General features: G+C 43.1%; 1 protein-coding gene across 5 annotated transcripts in view; it reads right to left on the reverse strand.

The window, feature by feature from the left end:
* Positions 1-368: 368 nt before the first annotated feature.
* LOC128689731 (uncharacterized) overlaps positions 369-17,360 on the reverse strand; it is a 365,227-nt gene continuing 348,235 nt past the window's right edge. For 4 of the 5 annotated variants that reach the window (XM_070087631.1, XM_070087628.1, XM_070087629.1 and 1 more), the window contains 5 exons: positions 11,582-11,794; positions 8,910-8,954; positions 6,459-7,883; positions 6,148-6,320; positions 369-663 (listed from right to left, as the gene is read on the reverse strand). In XM_070087631.1, the coding sequence (XP_069943732.1) occupies positions 384-663; positions 6,148-6,320; positions 6,459-7,883; positions 8,910-8,954; positions 11,582-11,794 (2,136 nt within the window). In that variant the 3' untranslated portion in view covers positions 369-383. The remainder of the gene's footprint in view (positions 664-6,147; positions 6,321-6,458; positions 7,884-8,909; positions 8,955-11,581; positions 11,795-17,360) is intronic. The other variant, XM_070087630.1, reaches the window with a different exon arrangement.

The raw sequence follows: 17,360 nt of genomic DNA on the forward strand, positions 1-17,360 counted from the left end.
AAGTTTCCGGGGGTTAATGCCCCTAAGGCACAGCCTGATCAACCCTATACAAAGTTTTTGTTAGTTCGTTACTGTACTCACCAGAGAATGACGAACTCTTGACAATATGTCTCCTGGAGTGTGAGGTTGTGTCCGAACCAGACGAGTGTGACTTCGAAAGGGAAAGACGACGACTGGGTGACATGTGAATACTGTCAGAACCTCCAGACAAGTTCAGCGTGATGCCTTCCGACCCTGAATCCGTTCGTCTTCCCTGAAGTGGAGAAATAGAAAACGAACGGTTGCAGCCGCAATCTTCTTTCACAAAAATTCAATGGGAAACTAATACTGTCCTCGCCATATACATAGACATTTTAAATGGTAAGCATGGTTATATCTCATGTCTAATACGCAGCAATACTTGCCAGAGAGAGGTTAGACTTCCTGCGAGCTCTCGTCTTCCTTCTCCGGAGGGAACCCGTTCCTGTTGTTGGTGAAATGCGCCCAGTGGATGGGGTTATGGAGGTGGTGATAATGGCAGAGTTAGAGATGTTGCTGAAGGTGGCAGTGGTGGGGGTACTGGCAGTGGTAGGATTGGTGGTGGTGGTTGTGGTGGTTGTAGGTGTGGTGCAATCCGCCAGTGAGGAGCTGCCAGTGGCTATCACATCTCGTTGGCCCATTCCACTGAAGTGGGAAAGGTCAAAGGAAATAATAATAACAATAATATTATTATTGTCAAATCAAGCATTAAACCAGTTGGGATCATACCGCAATGCAAAATAAAAAAAAATAATAATTCACAAAAGCTACATTACATTTGCTATGAACTGAAGAGATAATTAAAAATTTATGAGCCCATAATTATGTGCACCTTTTTGTTGTAAATTACTGTACAGACCATATACAAAGATGACCTTTGTAAGAGGAGATTCAAACATTACTAATAGCATTATTTAAATACCATATTTAAAGTCTAATCAAGTTTTTTTTTACTGTGACCTGAGTAGAATATATTCACGCAGTCAAACATGAAGTCCCACACTGTCCACATATTTAAATACTGTACGACTGTTTTACGTACCCACTGGGACCCTCAAAGACTACAATGCTGAGGTAGTTGCTCAGAGCCAACATGATACTCGAACCACTGCTGGTCACCCTTTATGCACTTGTGCGAATCCCGTAGCTCTTGATTTTATGCACGGTAATTAATCTCTTGCAGCATTGTACAGTATTATTTTTCACTGTTAAACCATGTTTTTACAAGTTTAATTTGCACTTAAAAAACTTGGTAGTACTTAGAGATACTTCGAAGCAGTTGTGCTAAATTCTGAAATTAGCAGTCTTCGAGGGATAAATTTACAGATATAGTCATTCCTCGATAGTTAACAAGTGCTTTACGAGGTGTCTAACTTGCAACTGCGGCACTGACGTGCCTAGTGTGAACTTCCACGAACAACGTTTCTGGTGCACTGATAATGTACCGGGGGCTTGTACATCAGTCCTTCACTTGTTCACAACACAAATATTATGACACCAGAGCAATTAAAATATCACTTTAAATCAACAATTAACTACACATTACAGATAAATATCACTTGCTTATCTCAGATCACAATGACAAATAATCGATAATGTCTCGGTGTTGTCAGCAGTCTTTATCTTGATACTTCCCAGCCAGAGGTTGCCCATACATGCGCCCGTGGGCTCGGCCAGCATTTAAATCAAAGTATCTCTCTTTGGTATCAACATCAACGTCAGCTTAATCAATATGGCCAGTTTACCATTACTCGATTCTACATTTACTACCTGAATGTTACTTTAAAAAAATTATTAAACTTAAAACGTCCCGCTATAATATCGAATTAATTTTGAGGTTATTTTATAAGTAGATCCCGCTGCTGAGTGCGCTTGACAAGCACCAGGTGAAAACTGACTGGAGGTTCCTGGTGCTGGTCGTCTGAAGCTGCTTGCATCCAGGCCAAGTTTCCCTTCACTCACCGTGACCAGTTCACATTACAAAATGTCAAAAATTCCTTCGCATAAATATAGACACGAGTAGAAAGAGAACAAAGAAACAAACAATATATAGTAGGAGAGGGTTAATTAAACTTAGTGTCACAGTTTCTTTATTATTAAGAAAATTGAGAAATCGTGATGACAATTACAACAGTCACGACAACCCTTCCCCCCCAACCACCGAGTGATGAAATACTCCACTCTCACCTTTGTAAACACTTTCATAACATGAGGAACACTGCACAGGCCTACTGGGCCCATACTAGGCAAGTCCTTCTCAAACCCAAACCCACTAACGAAAAAATTCGCCCAACCCATCTTCAACAACGAGCACCCTACAGTACTGTGCTCACTGGTACACAGGTGAGGTAATATTAATCAGCGTTTTCTAGCTGGAACTTGCCAATGTGGCTTAGTTGGCGGCAATCGTTACCTATCGCATATAAATTTTCTAACTGCGAAAATCTGTCTGATTTTCACAAAATTAATAATTTAACTGATGTAAATAATATTAATTTAGTTAATATTAGTTTGGTGGGAGTAAGATTTTACTGTATAAATTCAAGCAATGTAACGTCAGATTTCTAAGTAAATTTTTCATGAAAAAATGCATAACCTGTTAATTTCCGCGAAACTACATTAGGCAAAAGCTGGTTTTAAGAAAATTCTTCAGTTTGATCAATCTGGCTAAAAGCATGATAATTATATTATGGTAATATAATGCGAGACACTAACTTTTTTTTTAACACATCGACCGTTCCCGAAAAAGAAGAAACATTTTCATCATCACTCACCCAACACTGTCTTGCCAGAGGCGTCCCGATACTACAGTTAAAAAAAAAAAAAAACTGCAACATATCTCCACCTCTCCTTCAGAGTGCAGGCACTAAACCTGTGTGGGTTACACAGCACAAGGAGTGGTGGAAGACTAAGTCTTGATTACCATTACGGTACCATCAGCGGATAGAATCGTGCCTCCGGAAACTCGTGTGATGTGAGATCCAAACATTTTTGGCAAGTCACATTGCATGTCGTATGGCAGACATTGCCGATATGTGTGGCAAAAAGATACTTGTTTATAATAATGGCTTCCTCTGTGCCAAATGTCCTTTATTATATACATCACATTATGTATAATAACACCCTCATTCTGAACACAACACCCTTACACTGGTGAACACAACACCCTTACACTGGTGAACACACCCTCACACTGGTGAACACAACATCCTCACATTGGTGAACACAACACCCTTACACTGGTGAACACAACACCCTTACACTGGTGAACACAATACCCTCACACTGAACACAACACCCTCACACTGAACACATCTTCATTCTGGTGAACACATCCTCACACTGGTGAACACAACACCCTCACACTGAACACAACACCCTCACACTGAACAACATCCTCACACTGGTGAACACAGCATTCTCATTCTGGTGAACACAACACCCTCACACTGGTGAACACAGCACCCTCACACTGGTGAACACAGCACCCTCACACTGGTGATCACAACACCCTCACACTGGTGAACACAACACCCTCACACTGAACACAACACCCTCACACTGAACACAACATCCTCACACTGGTGAACACAGCATTCTCATTCTGGTGAACACAACACCCTCACACTGGTGAACACAACACCCTCACACTGGTGATCAAAACACCCTCACACTGGTGATCACAACACCTCACACTGGTGAACACACCAACCTCACACTGGTGAACACACCACCCTCACACTGGTGAACACACCACCCTCACACTGGTGAACACACCACCCTCACACTGGTGATCACACCACCCTCACACTGGTGATCACACCACCCTCACACTGGTGATCACACCACCCTCACACTGGTGATCACAACACCCTCACACTGGTGATCACAACACCCTCACACTGGTGATCACAACACCCTCACACTGGTGATCACAACACCCTCACACTGGTGATCACAACACCCTCACACTGGTGATCACAACACCCTCACACTGGTGATCACAACACCCTCACACTGGTGATCACACCACCCTCACACTGGTGATCACAACACCCTCACACTGGTGATCACACCACCCTCACACTGGTGATCACACCACCCTCACACTGGTGATCACACCACCCTCACACTGGTGATCACACCACCCTCACACTGATCACACCACCCTCACACTGGTGATCACACCACCCTCACACTGGTGATCACAACACCCTCACACTGGTGATCACAACACCCTCACACTGGTGAACACACCACCCTCACACTGGTGAACACACCACCCTCACACTGGTGAACACAACACCCTCACACTGGTGATCACAACACCCTCACACTGGTGAACACACCACCCTCACACTGGTGAACACACCACCCTCACTCTGGTGAACAAGACGACTCCTGCTAAGTGCTTCTCCACGCCCTGCCACGACTATATACCAAAGATTTAAACACGCAATACAACTCATCAGTGAACTGTAAACTCTCTCGTCTCGAAGTTTCTTTGCTCAGAATTAGCATAACCCCACATTATTATTATTATAATCAAGGGGAAGCGCTAAACCCGGAGGATTATACAGCGCCTGGGGGGAAGGGGGATGTGGAAGGCATTCGGGCTTAATTCGGGGAACTGGAGCACAGATCCAATTCCCTAAATCAAGAGCCCCTCACCAACATCAAGGAACCTTCCTTGAGGGGGCATAACCCCACAGAAATATATTTTTATTATTTGTTTTAGAATTTGTCCGAAATACAATTTTGTTGAGCACCGCCACATTCAAAACATTATAATATTTTATATTTAGGACATTTTTAAAATACGCACCAAACGAGCCTGGCCCATGGCAGGGCTCCGGGAGTAGACTCGAAACTCATTAAAGGTATATCCAAGGTAAAGGTACGCTTGAAATATTTCAAAATATACTTTTATTACACCAATTAGTACAATCTTCTCCAATTGTAAACCAGAACAATTGTGATTAATTATTCAATTAAATTTAATCCGCCTAGTAACTACATTCTTTGCCACGATTCATGGAAACCCGGAAATACCATCAGCAACCTCCGTCACTATCCAGTCTAGCTCGCACTCACGTGGCACCTAGGGCAGCGGGCAGAACTGTTCTGGTTTATTCATCAAGGAAAATGGCCTGGAACGATTCTTTATCATAATGACCCGTTTGACGGTGGTAGCAGTGGCACTATAAAGAGGTTGTGGCAATATATTGGGTAGTTATTGGAATTATGGGCCATGGTATCAGCAACCACTACCTTACAAGAACGTGTATTTGCTCATTCCTGTATACTACTAGTATTACTACTACCTACAACGATTATATTATGCCTCGCACCTCACTAATACCTATATATACCCCCTGTGTCCTTGTACTGTTTGTAACGGCTTGAGGAAGCTCCTGGAAAGCGAAACGTTGCCACAATAAAAATGTCACACTAGTTGCACGTGTCCCTTTACCTAACATATACTTGACAAATCCCAGTCTTGGGATTATACAGCGCCTGTGGGGAGGGGTGGGGGAAGACAGAAGGCATTCAGGCTTAATTCAGGGAAATGGAGCATAGATCCAATTCCCTAGATCAAGAGCCCCTCACCAGCATCAAGGAACCTACCTTGAAGGGAGTCTTGAGCGAAACGGTGCAGCAAAAGGATTCTCTGCTAGCAGTGTCTTTATTTCCACTTGTCTCCTTTTGTCAGTGTGTACCTCCTCCTCTTTCAGTAGTTAGCAGGTTAACAGATTGCATATCACTAATCAATGATATCGGATAGAGATTATAGGAATTATCTTCTCGCCCTGACGCAACCCCCTCCCCACCTGTTCCCATCCTCAGTTTCGTTGTAGCATGTACTAATCAAATATGTTACTCATCACAGGGCGGTGGTAAGTCACAGGCGTGTCCCCCTCTCTGATATATTGCCTTTCTCCCTCAAAGCCTTTCTATAACATCCATTTAGAAGGGATGATTATTAATGGCCTTTTTATAATATCCAGTTAATTAAACCACATTTACACAAGAGGATGACAGCTTTTATTGAGGAATCCAACAAAGTTCTGATATTTTATCTGACGACAGTATCGAGAAGAGTATGACAAAAGACCACATGGTACTCACAAGGCCTGATTGTCATTTGTCGGTGTCTCTGGGGTAGCAGTAAGCAAGTTGTGGAGAGCAGTTTCCGATACAGAGTAAGGGGCCAGGTCGAGGTGTGTTGCCAGCTGGTACAGTTCACTCACACTCCACGGTCGCTGCTCGCCGGACCGACGCTTTCGGTTACGTAGAACAACCTGCGTAAAATATTTACACATTACTGAACATAATATTGTCCTCTCTGCACAATGGTATATAAAAATATCTTGATTAACTGGTTGTGTATATTAAAAAGCATCAAATTCTCTACTATGACAAATGTTATGGTAGCTCACCTTGGTTTGCGCGGCGTCAGCAGCCAATGGGAGGACGTTGATACGCTCTGTGGTTGGGGTGTTATCAGCGGATGGGAGAGGATCACGGGAACCCCTTAGAGAGCCCCTTACAGAACTTCTGGTGGAGGTGGCATGTTGAGTAGCAGTAGAGGCGTCCATGTCATCAGACGAAGCGGACTCGATGTCACTCTCACCGGTTGTCAGTTCTCCGGAAGCATCACAGGAGTCCAGGACACATGTGGCGGAGTGACGCACTTCACGTCGCTGAGAGGCGATCCACTGTTTCACTCGCGCCTGTTTGCTGCTCACCCCACCGTATCCAGAGCCGCCGTTCAGTGGCAGCGGCAGCTGGAGATGTGGTCGCGGGGAGACTACTGGCGGTGGTTCATCACTCTCGACTGGCTCTCGTACCAGGCGTTCTGCGTCACTAACCAGCCTAGTGAGTGACTCTTTACTCATGGCTCGTTGAGTCTCGTGCTGCCCCTGATGCTGCTCGGGTGTGTGTTGCTGCTGTCCAGCAGTACCACCATCACTACCTGTGTCCATCTGCTCATGAACTGGCGCTTCGTATTCCTCTTCACCGCCACTAAAATCTATGTCACTCGGCATGTTCGAATTCAGCCAATCCAAATCATCTGGCACAGCTGTGTCTATGATTTTTTGGAGAGCTTCTTGGTCCACTTCTTCGTCACCACTGAATTCTAGCCTTGTTCGGGCAGATACGCGACGCACCGTAGTGATTGCTCGGCGACGAATCTGGTACACACGGTTCCTAGAGGGATCATAGTCGACAAGATTAAGATTAGCTTGGCAGGCAGCGGTAGCAGTACTAGTCGTGGTGTTGGTGGCAGCTTCTTCGGTATCCGTGTCTTGGTGTTTAAAATCAAAAGTGGCACAGTTAGGCGAAGGCCGTTCAACGTTGGTACAACTGGTTTTGGAGGGCGACTCCCTTGCTGGGCTTGTCTCACTGCTGACAGATGCCTCTGTTGAAGGGGATGTTAGGTTTAAACCTGAGTCCTCAGTGGCTGCAGGGGAAATCATCGTGTTACCATTTACCTGATTCACATTTTCCATCTCTCCGTCAATAGCGGTGGCAGTGGCAGTAGGTGACTTAACTGCGTCCTGGATCATGGCGACTTCTGCCAGAATATCTGCTGAAGGTTGCTGACCACAGCGAGCACGCACTGTGTCTAGGCCGGCACTGCCCACCATGTCGTGATCCTGCACACCCAAGGCCAAGCTCTTATAGCTGGTGCAGCCCACGTCAGGAGTCTCCAAGTTTTGAAGATCCGTACTGGGTGTGGCGGCAAGGGGCTGCTCTTCAGGCTCGACCACCATTGGTTCAGGTTGGGGCTGTGTGGTAGGGGTGGGCAGGAAAGGAGCCACACCGCACTCGCTCTCCCCGCTTACACACACGTAGTCATCCTGAAGACGCCAAAGCAAAATATTGATTACTTTATTACCTCATTCAAGTGCCTTTTTTTAATACAGTTCATTACGTGCGTACATTAACCTGACATTATCTACACAACAAATATTCAAATTAATCTAGTTGAACTCTAATATTCGACAATTAGATACAAAATGCATTACACATATCCAGCCGTAAGACAAGCGCGGCTCCTACACATTAGTAGTTACATGCACGTAGTCAGTGTGTCAGGGTAGTGGGAGCTCAGGCAGCTGATAAAAGACTGGGAGACAACCCCAACACTACCCACGTGTAGCCCTCCGTGACGGTACCTTTCTCAAAACACGTACACACTTATCTTCATATCTTTATGTATACCACGATAAACAAATCCCTCCCTCCCCTCCCCTCCCCACACCCATAATGCTTAGAGGCGGGGCCAGGTACTGAGACTTGGCCCCCGTAACCTCAAATAGATGCGTACACACAAAAAGAATCAGACGTAAGAGTAAACATCAGTGTTAGGAATGAACAAGGTTATGGAGTAAAGGCAAACTTTACACTTTTTGTTTTTAATTTTTGCCTTTAGGAAGGAGAGTAATGGTAAGAGCTACTCATCCTATTTATTAACATATTGATCCTATGTCAATATTGACATATTAACATAGGATCAAACGTAAATGTGAAAAAGAGCCATACGGTAAGGGGTTATTACAGGAGCCCAAATATATCATAGAGGTCAGGAGCTAAGCAATTACACATACAAAATATTAAATAATACTCTCAGCAATGCTCAAAATGTTATCCACTTTGTTTGACTCGGACAGTCAACATGTACATAGCTAAAAACCTTAGTTAAATAAGTTAGGTTAACATGAGGCCAGTTAAGGAAATGGGTGGCAAATCATCAATGGGTAAGAGCAGGCATAAAAGCCAGCTTTGCTGGTGAAGAAGTCAGTACAGGTCATGTAGAGGTAGCACGAGGGAGAAGGAACTAACGACTATGAGCATGCAGTGGTTAAGAAGCAAAATTTATTTACCTTGGTCTCATGAGCGTGGCTGCTGCATGAGGTGGCCAGTGGGGTCTGTGCCGGCATGAAGTGCGGTAAATGAAGACGGTCAGAGTGCAGGAAATAACTCACTTGTCCCAACACGTCACTACTAACACACACACACACACACACTTATTACAACTTAGAAAATCCTAAGATAAACTGGTACATCAGATAGGGATAGACTGAATTAAGAGGATCAGGATCCAGGAAATATAGCTGGAAACAGATGAAGCAAAGGGATGCAAGGAGGGTCAGCGTCAAGGGGACTATGGGAGCGTCAGACCTCCCAAAAATAATAATGCTGCAACGTTAGAAAATGTGTCCTAGCTTGCTTACCTTCCAACCAGATAGCCACTCTAAACCCCTCCCCTCTCAGTATAGATTCTAGCGCCGCCCATAGATCTAAGGAAGTGAGATTACCTGAATAAAGCGGTGAAGGAAAACTCAATACACAGCTTCAAGACTAGATATGATAAATCCCAAGGGGTTAGAAGACAGTGATGCTGATCAAAGTAATTTAATAAGCGCCCCTCCCCCTCCCCCTCCCTACACCAACACACACACACACATTAGATGGAGTGTTCAGGTATAAGAGGTTGGTTCACAGATGGTGGAAGGTTATTAAATAAGTGGTAGAAGAACGCCAGTGATGGACGTACATATACTGAGGGGGAAGAAGTGAGCTGACAGGTTGTAGTGGAAGTACATATGTTGTGGAGAAGTGACTGTGATTATATAGGTTGTGGCAGGAAACTGAGTGCACAAATGGGATAACGTAGAACACAGGTGGTAGAGTATAAAAGTGATGGGGGTGATGAGCGAAGACACAGGCTGTAGGAAGTGAAGAATGATCATACCTGAAGTAAAAGACAGCCACAGATACACACACACACACACTGGGGTCAGGAGCTGTGGATCGACCACAATTAGGTGAGTACACACACACACACACACACACACACACACGTACGTACAGTGGTGACATGCAATATAATGAATACTATATCACTGAACAGGTGAGGCTCGAACACATGGCAAGCAAGTCCTAAAACTCGCAGGCAAGTTTTAGGACTTGCTTGCCATGAGTTCGATCCCCACTCGTTCTGTAATTTGTTTGCAATCGTGCTATCACAATTTCGTGAATAATGAATACATATTTATAAAAAGAAAAATCAGACGAGGGAACCAGGAAAGCAGTATATATATATATATATATATATATATATATATATATATATATATATATATATATATATATATATATATATATATATATATATATATATAAAAGAATTATATTGTAAATAAAATTTAGTAATCTGCAATGCATTTCTTAACAAATCAGTGACAGTTTAAAACAGATGCAATGCAAACAGAAAATACTAATTATTTAAACGCTGTACAACAGAGAAAACCAATACTGTCAATATAGCTCATTTTTTATTATCACTAATGAATGAAACATGGTAACCTTTACGTTATAGTAATGCAACTGTATTCTTTTAAGAAAAACGTGAACATGTGTTAAGGTGCAGGCTAAATGAGAAGTAGGTAAGAATGAGCCAAGCTAATGAAGATAAGAGCATGGTGCGCAACACACAGGTACATAAGCAACTGTAAACTAAGAAATAATTGTAAATTTTGTGAAAAAAAAATGGTGTCTAAACATAATGTGGAAGACAGATATTAATGCTATATTGAAAAATTATTGATATAATCAGTATAGCAGACAATGTCTGCATAAACTTTATCAGATAAGCCAAGGGTGATCAATAACCAGATAATGATAAGGGGAGAGTGTAAGCCCTGAAGCCAGAGTGCCACCTTCCCCTGGAAGCAACACCTAACAAGACTAGGTTTTTAAAATACGTTACAGTTCGTTAGTCCGCCTGATTTAAGTCTCTACATATATTTAATATCTGTTAATCTAGGTCAGTTTGAATTTATGTTAGAGTTAACCAAGAATAACGAGAAAACCAAAGGGCGGTTTACGTCTATCAGAACGAGATAAATCGTAATCTGTCCCAGCCTTAGTATCTCCATGCACGTCGTTTCAGTTGGAGGATATGGGCTGATGCAAGAGACGAGCAAATCGTCCTTCCCAATCCTCAACTTGGTATAGTGTTGTGGTAGGAGCAACGCACTAATAATACCATGAGTAACAGTGCATGAATAATGAAGCGCACCAAGTGATACACTTGTACCAGAGTACAAAGCCCACAAACATTGGGATCTACCATGGCTCTGTGATGACCGTACTATAATCTTAAATGACGGAGCTTTACACCTTACTTAGTTTCTTAATAAACTTCCAACGAAAGTCATTCTCACCATTACAAAGTTATATCCCTATTCAACTCTTATTCCTTGATTCTTGGGGTTATATATCCTCTTCGTATATGGACACTACATTAACATCTTCACACGGGTGTTCTGTATTGCTAGTTCTAGAACAGAGTACTGTGCTCTATCTTTATTCAATTCTATAAACATTTTCGAACAAACTACCGCCCTGTCTTTCCTGGCACCTCTACAAAATTAAACCAATACAAAGGTCATAAATATGTACGTTTAGGGCTAGACAGACAAGCTGTCTAACGGTCCAGAGTTCCCTCTTAGCCACTACGAGACGTTGTAGCAGTGGCCTGCATACTAACCTCGATGTATGAGCCCGACTCAGATAGGCTGGAGTCGTAGGCCGACCAACGCCGCGGTCTGCCGCAGCGTGTGTGACGGGAGCGCGAGTCTGGGCAAGGAGAAGGGCAAGGGGAGCCACAGCATGACCCGCAAGACACAGATGATGTTGACAACCTGCGGAGTTTGTTCACCGGTTCATCTTCTGATTCACTACTCGATGAACTGCGCGGGTCCTGCCGAGGAGAAGCACACATTGAAACATTGTCCACAAAAATCAAGTACTGTAAATCTAATGGGTTAACAAATTTACCTCTAGCAAACTATCACAATGACAAATTTAAAATGTTCTAGATTTGTATAAAAAAAAAACACCAATATCCACATAAAGATACACACTTTTATAACTATTTTCTTATATTCAAATGCGTTGTCTATAAAAAAAATATTTATAGGTCAATAAATGAAAATCTTACTCAGTGAGATTAACAAAAACCTGGAACACTTCCACGCTCATAACTTAAGAGGTTAAGATGACCAAAACACTAAATGAGACATGCAGCAACGAGCAGTTGGCACCCTCTACTTGAACAAACACACTAACGTTCTCGTCGAAATTATTCTAACTTTCAACGAAAGCTATATATGCAGGATTTATTCATGTTTTGTGTAAAGTAATTGATCCAACAACGGTTCAGTCATGCCTTTATACCTTTGCCTTTGCCTATTTTTTTTTTTTGAGAAAGTTTTTGCCCCCCCCCCCCCAAATCACTGGACTATATATAGTCCAGCAGTGTTTGATATCTTCTGGTAAGACGCTGAATAGTCTGGGGCCTCAAATGTTAATTCAATGTTCTCTTGTGCCCACGGCGTCTCTGCTGTTCACTGGGTTTATTTCGAGCTTCCTCCCATGTATCACTAGTATGTTATGAAAATGTGCAGGTTTGTGAGAAGCCCTTTCCAGTAATATTTTATCATGTATCTTCTCCGCACCAGTGAGTACATATTTAGAACTTTAATGCGTTCCCAGTAATTTAAATGTTGTACTGGCTCTATGTGAGCCATGAATATCTGTTCCTGTTCCAGCTCTGATATCTCTCCAACCCTTAACGGGTCGTCAACCTGAACAATATTCTAAACGAGAGAGCACAAACGATTTGAAAACTGCCACTATTGGTTCTACTTCCTCATATTTTGAAAGTTCTCATTATTCACCCCATCATCTTCCTGGTTGTAGTGACATCTGTGCTGCTACGTTCTTTGAAGAGTCATCCGACGTAACTATTTCTAGGTCAGATAAAATTATATTACTTCATCTTATTGTTTTTGCAATGCACAGCTTGAACTAAAATACAGGCATTCACTAGCAAGAACAGTTCCTTAGAATTTAGGATCTATATAAAAAAAAGACAACCAGGGATTACAAGGTAGCGATCCTTCAACCACCGCTCTGAGGCTCATTCAATGTCAACATCTCTCCCATTACTCCCTCATTTTCTTTCCCTTTTGTCTCATTCCTCCATCTAATTATCAGTTTTATCTTTGATTCCAAAACTTCTCACCTACACTCTTGTAGTTACGTTTCACTCCTTGTTCACGTCTGCCTGTCTACAACTCTTTGTTTCGTAACAATAGGCCAACACCGTTCACTAACGTCAAGAAACTGTGCCTCAGCATCCATTGGCGTTGCCGTCTATTCAATTATACAAGCTAATGTAATAAATCCCGTTAAGAGGTGATCCAGACCGTTGGTTGCTGTGATGTGGTCCGTATCCCCTTTACTGACATGCTTGTCCATTATCCGCTAATGTACTACTGTGGGGACGTCATGTGTGGCGGCTAGCAGGAGGGGAGCTCCCTCACCACTTGCCAAGTGCCGTCTCTCCAAGCTAAAGCTTTCAGTAATACCATCAACATTTCAGAAACTTTATTACAATTTTAGCAATTGTCTGGCGCAACAAGTTAACAGTTTCGTATCGACACTTCATTGGTGATACATATTAGGTCCCACAAACCCTCTGTCTCAATGTCTCTTTGCAGCGACGAGCGCTGTGTTCTTTCTCGTCACCTGGGTATTTATTCCATTAAATTTTGTCCTGAGAGCAAAAATTTATTGGTTGGTACCATTCATTATGAGTGAACAGACAGCAGAGTAACTAGGTGACAACACCGCGATTTGAAAAGTATCACAGACGTTATTTTTGGGGGGAAGGAGTATTAGGCCAATTATGATTCTATACGTCATGTGTTCTTCCTAGGCCGGAATATTACTGTACATTAACAGGCCATTCTGAAGACAGCTGAAATTACAAATTCGGGAATGCCTGGAGTCCATTGAACTGTACTCTCTCAAGCATAGGAGAAAATTCTGGAGGAATCTATCACAGACCTGCATACCAAAATCACCCCTACAAAAGAGGATTGGCAGTGCAAAACACCTCCATCTCTCTACATCCATAAGCGGGATTACCAACAAACCCCTAGCTGTCTTCAAGAGGTAACTTGATAAGTTCCTAATGTCAGTTCCTGATCAGTTGGGTTGTGGTGTATAGAGTGGATTCCGTGCAGCTAGCAAATAGCCTGGTTGATCATGACATACACCGGGAGGCCTGCTCCGATCTTTGGCCATGGGGGCGCTGACCCCGGAGCCGTCTGCAGGTAAACATCCCTGCTTTTACTTCGTTCCCTACATGTGCTTCTCTTCTTTCTCCTTCGCCCTCTTCCTCCTCCTTCCTCTTACACAGAACCTTTTCTTCTACTTCGTCCTATTCCTTCTATTTGATTAGAAGGATGAGGACGGATGACAGAGAGCTCCATGAATAAGAGGCAAGTGAATGTAGAAGATAACCTAATTCAGGATCGTTAGGAGAGATAGTTATGGGTTTGGGAGTGGAATGTGGGAGGTATAGCGTGGGTGGTCTGGCTTTGGGATGACGCGTGTGGGGTTGTAGATAGTGGACATGATGGCTTGGGTAGGAGGGAGAGGAATTAAGGTGAACACCTGGAAATTTATACCTCGAGCGCTTTTTTTTAATTATCATTCAGATACACTGCAACATGTCGACGACTTACAAAAAACTTCCAGCAGAACCAGAGTTTTTTTTTTCATAAGGACACAGATTGGCATAGCAATATTCTTCCCAAGAGAATCATAGGTTAACTCCTGGTACTCATTTTTATTGTTAGGCGAAAAAGGAGGCGTAAGAAAACTAATATATATTTCGCCGGGCCCGGAAGTCTAGCCCGTGACTTTTCAAATATAAACCAAACGTTTTGAATAAAAGCGATAGCATGGGTGGGTGAGTGGGGTCGCGTGACAGTGGATGGTGAACAGGGACAACAGGCGGAAAGGAGAGGGTGAGTAAATGGTGGTGTTGGTGCAGGGAAACACGGTGTAAGGAGTGAGTGGTGGGCGTCGGCTACACAAGATGAGGTGCAAAACACTCCAGGTCGACACTAACAACGTCACCAGCTACATTATTAGGCAAAAAGAACACAATAGAGAGGAAATAGAAAACAAACGAGATAAAGTGTTAAGTACTTGTTACAACGTAAAAGCACGTGCTATAAAGAAGTGGATGAAGGAACAAAGGAGTAGTAGTTCAACACCACTGTAGTTAAGGTGCCTCGATACCTCAGTATTCTATTTAACTGTACACTCCAACGCACAGTGAGCATCCAGCCCCCTCCTCCCTCCCTACGTTAATAACACCCCGATTCCCTAAAACACACTGGGTACCTCTGGTGCCCTCACACTTAATGCCGCCTCCTCCCCGCTTTCACATACAACAAAAGAAACTAGAAAGCCAACAGACAAGACTGATCAGGAAAAAAAGGAAGATAACTATTCATGCCAATATACCCACCACTACAAAGGTTGCTTGTGACGCTCTCGTTCTTCAGCTATTTGGCGGGCATTGCTCTGAGAGGGTGGGAAGATGGGGATGGGGGGGGGGGTTACATGGATGGGAGGAAGGGAAGGGAGTGGAACCCTTGAGGAATCTTCCCCCCTCCTCCACGCTCCAGTGATCAACAATTATTCCAGCTATTGCTTCAACCATATACATCACTATGGGTTAAGAATTTGTAGGTGGGAGAAAATGGTGGACAAGAAGTAAAATAAAGACGAAGAAAACAAGAAAAATGGGGGATGTTGAAGAGAAAAGGTGAAAATTGTATGGGAAGTGCAGGAGACCTTGGGTCTGTATGATGTAAGGAATGAGGATGAAAACATGGGCTAGATGGTGGAGAGAAGAATAATAGATAATACCAGACAAGATGAGATAGGTGCAACATTAACGGCAGGAAAAGAATACTATACTAAAAAAGAAAAATTACCCGTGGAAAGTGGCAGTAGTGTTAATGGTAATGGTACAAGCAGGGTGGTGGTGGTGGTGGTGGTGGCGGTGGTGACAGTGATGCTGGTAGCGGTGTTATTATTGGACACTAGCAGCCGCATTAAGAGTCGAAAACTCAGATCTAAAGAACATATTTAGAACTTTCACTGTCATCATTAAGTCATACTTGTGACCGATGTGGAGACTTCTAGGTTTCCACGTTCTTGCAATATTATCAATATTAAGGGTCGTGGACTTCAGATGTCAGTTTTTAGTATCCTTACGGTACCCATGCTTGGTCACTGACTTATTTATTCTAAACTTCATCTGCGTCGTTATCGCAGTGTGCAAATTTGGGATTTATCCTTCTAGTATTTTTCCATGTTCAAATTACCTGATTGTTCCCTCTTCGTAGTAACTGTGATCATCTTCGTTAATAACTGATTTTCAGGTTCAGACTGCCTACCTTACCTGTAACCAGTTTCGAGTGCTTTTCTACTATAACCCCATAGCCCAGCCTGAGGCTAAGTTTTCCTGTTTCTTATCTATCACTTCTAGAATAGTTAGCACGTCTGTCTCCCCTTAACAGACGGAGAATCTGGCTTCCATTACTAGTTGAGCTGAGCCAGACGGTTCAACGTTTCACAAAGAATATAATAATCATAATAACATAAAATTTTGTCTCCCTCACTGTACGTCATCCTGCATGTCATTTCCTTACAAAATGAGATAACAACTAAGTGATAATTTTCAACACATTCTAACTCCAGTCTAGAATACTGATTTTCACTAAAAACCTCAATTACGATAGACGTAACAATTCAAAAACCTAAAGTAATGAGAAAGAATATATGCCTTGAAACTGGACAGCAGGCGAGAGACTTATTTTACATTAGAGATGCCTGCATATAAGATTAAGAATACCCCCAATGAAAAGCAGTAGTGCAATAAGTACACAAAACAATACAAAAGGTTTTCCAACACTCTTAAAGAGGGAAATGGAAAAAAAAAATTCAAACCATTCCTGATCAGTCGGGCTGTAGTACGTACTTGGGACTGCATGCCGCAACAAAAGCAATGTTAACCAAGCCTCGAGGGTCGATGATCCCTAGAGCCATCACTGGTAGGCAACAGGTACTACTCTCTTGCATGTCCACCGCTGTACTCCCGACGCACTTCACCTACCTCTCTTTTCCCCCCAATTAACCTGAGTTCATTTACTATATGGAGGCTCGGCGCCACTACCCTCTATTATGACTCCACCCTTCCCAGCCCCGCCCGAGTCTGGAGCTAGTAAACTGCCTCCCCACATGTCCTGTCACGTCCAGCCATGGAAGGACCAATTCAATCTGCACGTAACAAACCCTGCCATGCCGCTGCGCGATAGTGGCACCGACACACTCTCACATGACAGGTCCTGACACCACCTTTCATAAATTAAGGTTGATGGATTGATTACATCATC

Source organism: Cherax quadricarinatus, chromosome 22, assembly GCF_038502225.1.
Source record: "Cherax quadricarinatus isolate ZL_2023a chromosome 22, ASM3850222v1, whole genome shotgun sequence".
NCBI classification, from domain to species: domain Eukaryota; kingdom Metazoa; phylum Arthropoda; class Malacostraca; order Decapoda; family Parastacidae; genus Cherax; species Cherax quadricarinatus.